At 36.9% G+C, this 13592-nt stretch overlaps 1 protein-coding gene across 2 annotated transcripts in view; it reads left to right on the top strand.

The window, feature by feature from the left end:
• Positions 1 to 13592, top strand: part of FBXO11 (F-box protein 11) — an 89762-nt gene that overhangs the window by 60859 nt on the left and 15311 nt on the right. Inside the window, exons 2-11 of one of the 2 annotated variants that reach the window (XM_044263896.1) lie at positions 2093 to 2220; positions 2360 to 2441; positions 2849 to 2993; positions 4306 to 4435; positions 5139 to 5222; positions 5301 to 5433; positions 8400 to 8506; positions 8597 to 8708; positions 8796 to 8902; positions 8992 to 9129. In XM_044263896.1, the coding sequence (XP_044119831.1) occupies positions 2113 to 2220; positions 2360 to 2441; positions 2849 to 2993; positions 4306 to 4435; positions 5139 to 5222; positions 5301 to 5433; positions 8400 to 8506; positions 8597 to 8708; positions 8796 to 8902; positions 8992 to 9129 (1146 nt within the window). In that variant the 5' untranslated portion in view covers positions 2093 to 2112. The remainder of the gene's footprint in view (positions 1 to 2092; positions 2221 to 2359; positions 2442 to 2848; positions 2994 to 4305; positions 4436 to 5138; positions 5223 to 5300; positions 5434 to 8399; positions 8507 to 8596; positions 8709 to 8795; positions 8903 to 8991; positions 9130 to 13592) is intronic. The other variant, XM_044263897.1, reaches the window with a different exon arrangement.

The raw sequence follows: 13592 nt of genomic DNA, 5'->3' as shown, positions 1-13592 counted from the left end.
TATCCTTGGCCTAATTCTCTATTGGATTATTCATCTTTTCCACACCAATTCATAGGCATACAGATATAATAAGGAAATTAGTTTTCTGTGATATGTATTGCAAATATTTTTTCCTTATTATGTTGCTCCTTTAATTACATTTACAGTGTTTCTAAGCAGAATTTTAAAACCTTTTTTATATTACTCAAATCTATCAGCGTTATTTATTTATTTATTTATTTATTTTTACTATTTATACTTAGAAGAGTAAAAGTACAGTACAAGGAAGGTTCTTTTCCTTTAGATTGCCTTTCAGAATTGGCAGTTTCTTGTCGCAGCCTGCCTTCTAATGCAGTGTATATTTTCTACCAAAAAAAAAAAAAGAAAAAAGAAACTAAATCACTGTTCTACAGCTGTTAAAATCAGAAAATTAACATTGGCACATTACTGCCTTCTGATCCTTTGACCCCCATTCAAGTTTCACTGATTGTACTAAGAGCAACCTTTTAGCAAAAGGTTCCGGTTCAGAACCATATGTTGCATTTAGTTGCTTTACCTTTTCTATGTTCTTCATCCTGGAACCGTTCCTTAGACTTTGCTTGACTTTCAAGACTTTGACAGTTTTGAAGGTTATTAAAGCAAATTAGAAAAAATTTAAGTTTCTTCAAATTAGATTTAGGTTATATATCTTTACATTTAGGTTATATAAGCCAGAAGTGATGTGGGCTTCCATTACTCTCTTTTTTGACAAATCCCCCTATTGTATTCAACCCGTCTTCTAGTTCCACCATCCCTTCTTCTTTGTGATGTTCTTCTCTCCCTACTCTTGCTCTGACTCTCCATTTTAGGCCGCTCTCCCACCTACCTACACCCTACAAACTTCTCTTACTCTTCTTGAGCTCCAGCACTTTTTGCCACAGTTTGAGTCTGTGCACTGTCTGCATAAATAACCTTTTCGTGCTACTTGATGTCTGATACCCTGCACTGAGCTGTCCCTCTCTATGGACACTCTCCTCACCCTGCTTTGATTCTGACACCTCTTGCAAGACTACCGTTTCCACCCGCACTTGGACTGTAACCATTGTGGTAGGAAGTCTTCCATTCCCATCGTCAAGTGAACATGCTCCTCACCTTTTTTTAAATGCCTTCCAAAATTTGTGTTATACGTCTTCTCCACTTTAACACTATAAAAAATAATTTTCATTTTCTTTTATTGATTTGACTTTTTTGTATTTATACATGTTCTGGGCACCTGGGTGGCTCAGTCATTTGGGCAGCTAACTTTTTTTTTTTTTTAGTATATGTGCTGCCGAAGCGAGCACAGGGCAGCTAACTTTTGATTTCAGCAGCTGACTTTTGGTTTCCGCAGCTGGCTTTTTATTTCAGCTCAGGTCATAATCTTGGGGTGCTAGGATCCAGCCCTGTCTTGGGCTCTGTACTCAGAGTCCGCTTCAGGATTCCCCTCCCCCTGCTTATTCACTCTCAAATAAATCAGTAAATTTAAAAAAAAATAAATATATATGTATATATATGTTCTACTTTGAAATTTATTTGAAGTAAGAAATGAAGTCCAGCATTTCTTTGAGATGTTTATCAGTTGGCTGGAATTTTATTTATTTGACAGAGAGAGAGTACAGACAGGGGAAGAAGGAAAGGGAGAATCTGGCTCCCTACTAAGCAGGGAGCCAGCCCTATGTGGGTCTTGATCCCAGGACCCTGGGATCATGACCTGAGCGGAAGGCAGCCGCTTACCGACTGATCCCAGTTGGCTGGGATCATATATAAACGTTATATCTAAGGGCACCTGGGTGATTTCAGTTGGTTAAGCATCTACCTTCAGCTCAGGTCATGATCCCAGAGTCCTGAGATCAAGCCCCACATAGGGCTCCCTGCTGAGTAGGGAGCCAGCTTCTCCCTCTGCCTGCCACCGCCCCCGCCCTGTGTCATTATCCCTTGTTATCTCTCCCCCTCTCTCGGGTTAAAAAAAAAGTTGTATCTACCTCCTCTCCCCCTAAAACATTTATGAAGTTTCTTAAAAGCATATTGCATCTTAGAGTTTTTTGTTTTTTGTTTAAATGGGTGTCATTTTTCGTGTTGCTTTTGTTTATAACAGATGATGATGTACCTGCAGATATGGTTGCTGAAGAATCAGGTCCTGGTGCACAAAATAGTCCATACCAACTTCGTAGAAAAACTCTTTTGCCAAAAAGAACAGCGTGTCCTACAAAGAGCAGTATGGAGGTAAATTAAAAGTAACTGCTTTTCTTTTAGTAATGAGAGAATTGTTAGAAAGGGAAATGTCACCATTTTTAAAAAAAAAAAACAGTGCTTATATATGGTAAAAATATTTGCTTAATTAGTTTTCATTTTGTTTTTGAAGGGTGCCTCAACTTCAACTACAGAAAACTTTGGTCATCGTGCAAAACGCGCAAGAGTATCTGGAAAATCACAAGATCTGTCAGGTATTTCCTCTGAGAACACTACGGGTTGTGTTAAATCTTTTTAATTTTGTTGGATACCAAAAAATTAAATATATTTTAGTGGTGCATTTGGAATTGAGAAGATGATATTATAGAATAAGCATGAGAATCCTGAGCTCTCACTCTTTTTTTGACTTTATTGCTTAAAAGTACATTTTATTAACCAGTTTCTGAAATGGTACGTAACAGCTAAAAGAAAGAATACTTAAGTTAGGACAGAAGAACGTTAATGTGTGTGTTATTTATCAAAGCAAAATGTTTATAAAATGATTGTCATCAAAGAAATCTATTAATTAGATAAAATGAAAATTATGTTCTTTAAATAGTGAGAAACTTGTTGCTAGCACAACAAATAAATTGTTATATTCTGTTCGCTAATCTCTTTATAGCAGCACCCGCTGAACAATATCTTCAGGAGAAACTACCAGATGAAGTGGTTCTAAAAATCTTCTCTTACTTGCTGGAACAGGATCTTTGTAGAGCCGCTTGTGTGTGTAAACGCTTCAGTGAGCTCGCTAATGATCCAATTTTGTGGTAAGTGAAATTTTATTTTATTATCTTGAGATATATTATTTGCCAACCCAAATGCTAAAAGATGGTAGGGAAGTTGAAATGCGAGTTGGTAGTTCTAGTTGGAATAAAATTAGAATGCTTATAAATTCCAAGTTACCTATTTATCACAATGTAGGTGGTTGGTCCAAGCAGCATTTATAAAATAATAAATGAAGTACTTTCTGTGCTACTTATCAGTTGACTAGCAACTAAGTGGTTGTGGGAAATGTTTTTCATTTAAATTTAAGCTTTTTAGAAACAGAACTATGTCTAATTTAAAACAGGTAATTCAATCTGATAGTTTACTATGAAAGAAGATTTTGATACATCACTTCTGGAAAATAGCTTGACAGTTGTATTCATGAACCTTAAAATATGCATGCACTTTGACGTACATTACTCCACGTCTGGAAATTTTTTTGCCTTATGTACAAATTTTTTATAATAGCATGGTTATTAGTGGGAGGAAATTAGAAATAATCTAAATGTCCAGCAATATGGGAATGTACTAACAATGTAATTTCTACTTGAAGGGTGGTAATAAAGGCATTTAACAGTAATTTTTACAGAGTTGTTAGTAACATGGGAAAATGCTGTGTTCTAAAAAAGTTTTTGAAAAGAGCAGAATACAACATTTTAGATGTTATATAAGCACAATTCTAATAAATGAAACTATCTATAGATAACAAGACTGGAAGGAAACACTGTTTTGTACAGGAAGTGATAATAGTTCCTATGACTACATTTCTGAGATTTAATGGTTTTTGATAACAGGATGTAAATGAACTGAAGATACATGAAGAGTTGGGTGCCTGGGTGGCTCAGTTGGTTAAGCAGCTCCCTTCAGCTCAGGTCATGATCCCAGAGTGATCGAGTTATGCATCAGGCTCCTAGCTCCATGGAGAGTCTGCTTCTCCCTCTCACCTTTTACCCTCTCATGCTCTTTCTCACTGTCTCTTTCAAATAAATAAATAAAATCTTTAAAAATATATATATATGAAGAGCCCAGAGTATTCTATCAAAAGCCATTCTTTTAATAATAACTGTGTATGAGCCTTTCACAGTATGGGTGGCCTTTTTTCCCCCCCTAAATAAATTTTGAAGAATTGACACTTTATTTTGGGAAATGGACTATTTTTTATTATATGTAGTTACGTTGTTTTTAGCAAAAAACTATTTTACAGTTAAAATTTTGTTTTTTTAGATTCTTACATGTTTTTGAAGCATCAGGTAATTTTTTTAGTTGTTTAAAGTACTTTTTATGAAGAAATCTTTCATTCCTTTCCTCCAACAGGAAACGATTATACATGGAAGTTTTTGAATATACTCGCCCTATGATGCATCCTGAACCTGGCAAATTCTACCAGATTAATCCAGAAGAATATGAACACCCAAATCCCTGGAAAGAGAGTTTCCAGCAGTTGGTATGAAGTATAAATAGAACATACTGATTTATATTCATAAACAAAAAAAAAATTAAACTCAAGAATAGGTTTCAGGCCAGTGAAAATAACCAGTCAACAAAATGTTCAACAGTTCTTTCACTACTAATGTATTTATTAATAATTTAAGCAGTGGCAATAAGCATCAGTAGCCTGAGAGCAGTTACACTTTTTATGGGTCTGTTTGAACCTTTTCTTAAATTATTAGTGTTGAGTAGTTGTTTTAATTTTTATATGGTCTTTTATGAGTAGTTCTCAACTGGGGGTGATTTTGCTCCACAGGGGATATTTGGCAATGTCTGGAGACATTTTTGGTTGTCACACTGGAGAAGAGGATTCTACTGGTATCTAGTGGATAGAGGCCAGGGATGCTGCTAAACATCTTACAGTGATGCACAGAACAACCCCCAACAAAGAATTACTGTCCCAAAATATCAGTAGTGCTGAGATTAACAAATTTTGTCCTTTCTTACTGGATATTAAGTCATAAGCTATTTCAGATTTTAAATTGCACTGTGCAACAGAAAATTAGTTAGAATAATTGATAATTGTTTTCAGTATTTAATAAAAAATATACAGTATTAATTTAGAATATGTTTACATTAGTAGTCAATGTTTGTTTCTGGTTTTTTGTTTTGTTTTTTGTTGTTTTTTTGTTTTTTTGTTTTTTTTTTTAACATTTTAGTATAAAGGTGCACATGTAAAGCCAGGATTTGCTGAACATTTCTACAGTAATCCTGCAAGATATAAAGGAAGAGAAAATATGTTGGTATGTTTGATTTGTATTTTTATAAGACTTAAAATGGTAATCTTTCAGTTCTGTGCTGACACTTTTATTTTTTTCTAGTATTATGATACAATTGAAGATGCCCTGGGTGGGGTACAAGAAGCTCATTTTGATGGACTTATCTTTGTTCATTCTGGAATATACACTGATGAATGGATATATATTGAATCTCCAATCACCATGATTGGTGCAGGTATACTGAAATGCATTGTCATTAAAATTTTAATGTATTTTTTACATTATGATGGGTTTTTTAAATGGACTTAATGGTTTTTTAAATGATGGTTTTTTTAAATGGACTTAAAATCCAGGTGAACATTTATAATAGCTTTATGGTTAAAAAAGAATAGGAATATTACCTCTTGCAATGAAAACATGAGGGTTCAAAAAAAAAGGTGAGGGTTCAGAAATTACAGATGTATCTTTTTTTTTTTTTTTTCATTTTGTTTTGAGAGAGAGATAGAGAGATGGTTGCGGGGGTAGAGGGAGAGAGAGAATCTGAAGTAGGGGATCAATCTCACAACCCTAAGATCATGACCTGAGCCAAAATCAAGAGTTGGACGCCTGACTGAAGCACCCAGACGCCTCAGTTTCTTTTTCTTTTTTTGTAAGATGTGTATCTTGATATCTGTAGTTTGTCCAATGCCTTAGTTATTCAGTAAGGAAAGAAAGTTATTTGTTTTATCTTTCATTTGAAAATAAATATGGTTACTGTTTCTATTGCTGTTTTTAATGAAACAGATGTCCTTGGTAAATTTTTTCATAGTGGCTCAAAGCTATTTTTTTTTTAAGATTTTATTTATTTACTTGACAGAGATCACAAGTAGGCAGAGAGGCAAGCAGAGAGAGAGGGGGAAGCAGGCTCCGCGCCGAGCAGAGAGCCCAATGGGGGGGTTGATCCCAGGACCCTGAGATCATGACCTGAGCCAAAGGCAGAGGCCCAACCCACTGAGCAACCCAGGCACCCCTCAAAACTATTTTTATAGTCAAGTTTCTAAGAATAAATGTACTGAAATAGTTGTTGAGGACTGATCAGTCATTTCAAGATTTGTATTGATTTTTTTAAGGACACAGTACATGGACCATTTTAAGATAGCTAGTAATTATTACTTGCTGTTAAAATTTGCATTTACTGCCCCTTCTGCTTCCCTCCCGCATTTCACCACAGAGGAAAGGGAAAGAGGGTATAGAAAATCTTGCTTAGTGATTTGTAGTATCAAATTTCCAAAGCAGTTATCAGATTTCCAAATCAGGGCCAGTACTGAAAATAAGTTTAAATTAGGACTTTTCTCTCTTTCTCTACCCACTCATCATCCCCTTCTCCTTTCCTTTCCCTGAACTCTTTTTCTGGTGCTGCTGGAAGTGAAACCATTTTTTAGTATGTCATTGTATTTGATAAAAAATACTATTAGAAGTTTAAACATTATAAGAAGTATTGTTGGGACACCTGGTGGCTCAGTGGGTTAAGCTTCTGCCTTTGGCTCAGGTCATGATCCCACATTGAGCCCCACATCAGGCTCTCTGCTCAGCGGGGAGCCTGCTTCCCCCTCTCTCTCTCTCTCTGCCTTCTGCTCTGCCTACTTGTATTCTCTGTCTCTTTGTCAAATAAATAAAATCTTAAAAAATAAATATTGTTATACATGAATTTGAGTATAATGGTAGTCAAAGAATACCCACATTAAATATGACTGCCTGTAGTGAAGCCAGTGAAACATAGTTACCTCATAAAATGATCATTATTCTTACCTACTCAGTACTAGTATTTTTTTTAAAAGCTCCCTCTCCAATCATGCTAAATAAAACAAGGCAGAGAAAGAAATAGCAGGTGATTTCACTTACATGTTGAATCTAAAAAACAACGATGAAAAAGAAACCGACTCATACAGAACATATAGGTGGTTTGCAGGAAGGAGATGGGTGGGCAGATAGGCGAAAAAGGTGAAGGGGATTATAACTTGCAGTTATAAGATAAATGTCACAGGATGAAAAGTATAGCATGGGGAATATAATCAGTAATATTATAATAACAGGGTGCCCGGGTGCATCACTTCGTTGGTGTCTGACTCTTGATTTTGGCTCAGGCCGTGATCCTCAGGATCCTTGGGGTTCTGAGCCCAGCGGGGAGTCTTGAGGATTCTCTTCTTCTCTCTGCCGCCTCCCCACTTGGACATGTTCTCTTTCTTTGTCTCTTAAGTAAATAAATCTTTTAAAAAATAATAACAAATTTGAATGATGACAGAGACTTAACCATAGTGAGCATTTTTTAATATATACAGTTGTCAAGTTGCTATGTTTTACACTTAAAGCTAATGTGTCACTATACTTCAGTTGAAATTTTTCTTAAAAAATGAAAATAATCCCCCCTCACAAAAGTACCCAGCCTTAAAAAACAATAAAAAAGTTTCTGTATTATTAGTTTTGTTTTTTTTCTCTTTAAAGATTTTATTTATTTGACAGATCACAAGTAGGCAGAGAAGCAGACAGAGATAGAGGAGGAAGCAGTCTCCCTGCTGAGCAGAGCACCTGAGTGCGGCTCGATCCCATACCCTGGGATCATGACCTGAGCGGAAGGCAGAGGCTTTAACCCACTTAGCCATCCAGGCACCCCATGTATTATTAGTTTTATGACAGAGTATTTTTACTAATTAAAAAATTGAATTTTAGGGGTGCTTGGGTGGCTGTCATTAAGCAGCTTCCTTCGGCTCAGATCCCTCCCAGGGTTCTGGGATCAAGCCCCACATCCAGCTCCCTCCTCAGCCAGGAGTCTGCTTCTCTCTACCGCACTCCTGGTCGTGTTCCCTCTCTCTCGTGCTCGCTCACTCTCTCTCTGTCAAATAAATAAATAAAATCTTTCTCCCAAAATTGAATTTTATTTGAATTTCATCTGATAAATAATGTGATTTTAAAAAAATGAAGATAGGGGCACCTGGGTGGCTCAGTGGGTTAAGCTGCTGCCTTCGGCTCAGGTCATGATCTCAGGGTCCTGGGATCGAGTCCCCCATCGGGCTCTCTGCTCAGCAGGGAGCCTGCTTCCCTCTCTCTCTCTGTCTGCCTCTCCGTGTACTTGTGATTTCTCTCTGTCAAATAAATAAATAAAATCTTTTAAAAAAAAACTTTTAAAAAATGAAGATAATATGTTTTAAAATATCTTCCCCACAGCACCTGGAAAAGTAGCAGATAAAGTTATTATTGAAAACACTAGAGATTCAACCTTCGTCTTTATGGAAGGTTCTGAGGATGCTTATGTTGGATATATGACAATAAGGGTAAGGAATTTTAAGAGTTAGAATATATATGTTTAGATCATTTAAGGCAGTGGTTCATACAGAATTTCAAACAAAATTTCTACTTTTCAGTTTAATCCTGACGACAAATCTGCTCAACACCATAATGCACACCACTGCTTAGAGATTACGGTAAACTGTAGCCCTATTATTGATCACTGTATTATCCGAAGTACATGTACAGGTTAGTGTGTTTCCCTTATGTTTTATTATAAAATGAGTCATTGTGTTGTTGCCCAGTAGGTTTTTAAATAAATAATTTTTCTTACAGTTGGCTCTGCAGTATGTGTTAGTGGTCAAGGAGCATGTCCCACTATCAAACACTGTAACATCAGCGACTGTGAAAATGTTGGACTTTATATAACAGATCATGCACAGGTATTTTCAACTTTTACAAGTTTTTTCTTTCTAAAAGTTTTTTTTTTTTTTAAGTTCTGCTAATACCTACTTCTGATTAATTGTTGTAGGGAATATATGAGGATAATGAAATTTCCAATAATGCTTTAGCTGGGATTTGGGTTAAAAATCATGGAAACCCAATCATTAGACGGAATCATATCCATCATGGACGTGATGTTGGTGTGTTCACATTTGATCATGGCATGGTAAGAACATTTATTCTTAGTAGAAAAACTGACTTAATATCAGTTTAATTTCTTTTTTATTTCGTCCTTTTTTTATTAAAAGATAATTATTTTTAAGTAATCTCTGAATACCTGTTGGGAGGCTCCAACTCAAAATCCAGAGATCAAGAGTCACATGTTCTACCACCTAAGTCAGCCAACTGCTCCTTATCAGTTAAATTTCAAATAAGTTGCTGGATTTTCTCATCACCAAACTAGGTGAATTAAAGAATACAGGTTTAAAAGAAAGTTCAGGGGGCGCCTGGGTGGCTCAGTGGGTTAGGCCGCTGCCTTCGGCTCAGGTCATGATCCCAGGGTCCTGGGATCGAGTCCCGCATCGGGCTCTCTGCTCAGCAGGGCGCCTGCTTCCTCCTCTCTCTCTCTCTGCCTGCCTCTCTGCCTACTTGTGATCTCTCTCTGTCAAACAAATAAATAAAATCTTTAAAAAAAAAAAAAACTTTAAAAGAAATTTCAGCACATTTTAAAATCAATATGCAATATTCTGTAAATTAATGAATCTAATAATATGTGCATGTAGAGAAGATGTAGTTCTTAATCTTTGATGGCAGTAAGATCTAATCCAGTAGTTCTCAAATATCATTGTGCATAAAAGTCACCCAGATTGGGGTACCTGAGTGGCTCAGTCAGTTGCCTTCATCTTAGGTCGTGATCCCGGGGTCCTAGGATGGAGCACAATGTCAGGCTCTCTGCTCTGCAGGGAGCCTACTTCTCCCTCTCCCTGTGCCTGCTGTTCCCCCTGCTTGTGCTTCTCTTTTTCTCTTCTTTCTCTGTCAAATAAATGAATGAAATCTTTAGGGATAAAAAAATCACCCAGATTGAGTAAATATAATGTAATATAATATAATATAATGGGGACCAGGATATGCATCTTTAATAAGCACCATAAGTGAGTTGAATGCAGGCTGTTTTGTAGGCTACAGTTGGAGAATTAATGGTTTCATTTTAAGTTTGACTTCATTTTATTCCTCTTCAAATTTTTTTGGCAGAATTTTAGTAAGAGATATAATGGTAATATCAGTTCTAAAACTCTTAACGCAGTGATTAATTAGGCATGTTTATGGATGATACTATATTTTAAGTACTGTTGTGTCATTTTACACAAGTTTCAAGAGATGCAACTTTTTTAGCTCTTTTAGGCCACTATTTCAAAATAATGCTCTTTGGTGTCTGTTCAGGTATTCTTTTCATTTAATGGCTAATCTTCATTGAGGCAATTTTCAAGTCCTGTTACAACTTTGGCAACAATTTTTGTTAAGAAGTTAGAGATGGGTGAGGAGGTGATGGTATGGTGGCCAAACAGGATTGTGCTGAAGTTTTGGGTTTTTGGGGGGTTTTGTTTTCTTTCGTTTTTGTTTTTGTTTTTTAATTTTTTTTTTTAACTTTTCTGAAACCTCCTTGTGGTGAAGTTTTATTGCTATTCTATGAATCAGGCAATAGGGGATTGTTGGATTCACATATACAGATTGTCAGTTAATGAAGGAAACTTTTTTAATTTTTGTTGTTTGTGCCTAAAACCTTAATGTAGAATCCTTTTTTAAAACTAAACTAGACCAAGAGGGAGTACTCCTCTATGAGGTTCTGATTAGATCTAAGTAGTTTTAGCCACCTAGTGCCATCATATTCCTGGGGTACTTGCAACCTGAGAAGCACAGTTCACTTAAAATGTAGGCTTGGGGGGTGCCTGGGTGGCTCAGTGGGTTAAAGCCTCTGCCTTCAGCTCAGGTCATGGTCCCAGGGTCCTGGGATCGAGCCCCACATCCGGCTCTCTGCTCAGTGGGGAGCCTGCTTCCCTCTCTCTCTGTCTGCCTCTCTGCCTACTTGTGATCTCTGTCTGTCAAATAAATAAATAAAATCTTTAAAAAAAAAATGTAGGCTTGGGGTATGCCTACATTTTATTTGGTTAAACGTCTAACTCCTGGTTTCTGCTCAGGTCATGATCTCAGGGTCATGAAATTGAGCCTACATCAGGCTCTGCACTTAGCACAGAGTCTGCTTAAGATTCTCCCTCTTGGGTGCCTGGTGGCTTAGTCGTCAGGTTGTGATCTGGGGATCCTGGGATCAAGTTTCGCATCAGGCTCCCTGCTGCACAGTTACTATGCGTCTCCCTCTTCCTCTGCTTCTCTCTCTCTCTCTGTCTGTTTCTCATGAATAAATAAAATCCTTAAAAAAAAAAAAAAGATTCTCTCTCTCTCTCCCTCTCCTTCTGCCACTCCCCACCCCTACGCACGCTCATGTGGTCTCTCACTCTTAAAAAATTTTAAAAAGTAGGGGTGCCTGGGTGGCTCAGTGGGTTTAAAGCCTCTCCCTTTGGCTCGGGTCATGACCCAGGGTCCTGGGATCGAGCCCCACATTGGGCTCTCTGCTCAGTGGGGAGCCTGCTTCCTCCTCTCTCTCCCTGCCTGCCTCTCCACCTACTTGTGATCTCTGTCAAATAAATAAATAAAATCTTTAAAAATAAAAAATAAAAATTAAAAAAGTAGGGTGTAGCTTGGACCTATCAATAAGAAAGCAGAGTGGGGGGGAAATAAATAAATATAATAAAAAGAAGGCAGAGTGGAGATGACCACTTGCCCCCCCTCCAACTGAAATAAAGAAATTGACATTTCATGGCACATTGTACTTCTTTTTTCCCAAGAAGTAGGGAGCATGGGTATTATAGTCTGGAAGGCAAAGGTATGGAGGATGTCAAAACATAAGAATCTTGAAAATCTCCCCTCCCTTAGAGGCCTGTATTAGCTATAGTTCCTAATTGGCTCTCTTATTTTGTAATGGCCCTATACTATGCTAGTATTTCTTTGCCTGTGTCGCCTTTAGACTTTGCCCCAGAGTATCATATATTTTTTAAAGATTTTATTTATTTATTTGACAGAGAGATCAAAAGTAGGCAGAGAGGCAGGCAGTGGTGGGGGAAGAAGCAGGCTCCCCACTGAGCAGAGAGCCCAATGTGGGGCTCAATTCCAGGACCCTGAGATCATGACCTGAGCCAAAGCATTACAGATTTGTAAGGGAAGGATGAAAATTCAAATCTAACGTCTTGGGCCTATCATCTGTTTTAGTATTGTGACACAACCCTTTAAAATCCTTTGGTAGAATGTTCTTCCCATTTTAGGTATTCTTTTGGCTTGTCTTCTTTGTGTTGACAGCCCATGATTGGTAGTATAACATCACTGAAGATAATCTTTTTAAAATTCTGCTTTCTTTTCTGTAGAACTTCAAAGAATATCAGAATAAACATTTAAAACTAGTCTCTGCACTGTCTACTTTCTTTAAATATACATATTTATTCTCTGAATTTTTGTTCCTTTTTCTCTCCTGTTGAGATACTTAAAATTTAAATTTCTAAATTCATAAGAATGAATCATAAAAGATTTTGTACTCTTTTATTTTTAAGAATTGTTTATGTAAAAATACTACATGCACAAGTATAAAGGACACCTCTAGGACATCACTAGGGCATGACTAGCATTTGTCATTGTTAGCTTCATGTTTAACTTTGAAGTATGAACTTCCCCTGTGAAAAATGAGAAATTAAGCACTTTATATTTCAGCCTGTCTCCATCCCATCACTTACATTCTTAACTTTTTTTTTTTTTTTAAGATTTTATTTATTTGACAGAGACACACAGCAAGAGACGGAACATAAGCAGTGGGAGTGGGAGAGGGAGAAGCAGGCTTCCTGCTGAGCAGGGATCCTGATTTGGGGCTCGATCCCAGTACCCTGGGGTCATGACCTGAGCCGAAGGCAGACTCTTAACAACTGGACCACCTAGGCACCCCTTTGTTCTTAACTTGTCTTACATAAAGGTTTATAACTTTTACATTCCTATAGTTATTGGTCAATATTTATTCTACATTTGTTAACCCTTCGTCCTTTTATAATAATTCCTTCATTGCTGAGTTTTTTTTATTTTTTTTAATTTTTTTTTTTAATAAACATAAAATGTATTTTTATCCCCAGGGGTACAGGTGAATTTTTTTATTTTGATTAATTCTTTGTATGGCTGAATTTTCTCATCTAGCCATTCATTATTTGCTTATTTTTAAAAGAATGGTTTATAGGTATTGTAGCTCGAATTCTTGCCATTTGAGAGTGGCTATCTATTACTTTTTAACTTGGCTCAATATACATATTTTTTTTTTAAGATTTTATTTATTTATTTGGGAGAGGGAGAATGAGAGAGAGAGCATGAGTGGAGAAAAGTCAGCAGGAGAAGCAGACTCCCTGCCGAGCAGGGAGCCCAGATGTGGGACTGGATCCTGGGACTCGAGGATCGTGACCTGAGCTAAAGGCAGTCGCTTTGACCAACTAAACCACCCAGGAGCCCCAATATACATAATTTTGATTATACTTTGTTCCCCCTCTACATTTTGTAGTCCTGTTTATATTTCTAGCATTAAATGTGGCTGACAAGGAGATCATTTTG

Source organism: Neovison vison, chromosome 8 (assembly GCF_020171115.1).
Source record: "Neovison vison isolate M4711 chromosome 8, ASM_NN_V1, whole genome shotgun sequence".
NCBI classification, from domain to species: domain Eukaryota; kingdom Metazoa; phylum Chordata; class Mammalia; order Carnivora; family Mustelidae; genus Neogale; species Neogale vison.
The sequence above is the reverse complement of the archived record's forward strand: the minus strand, read 5'-3'. Positions and strand labels throughout refer to the sequence as shown.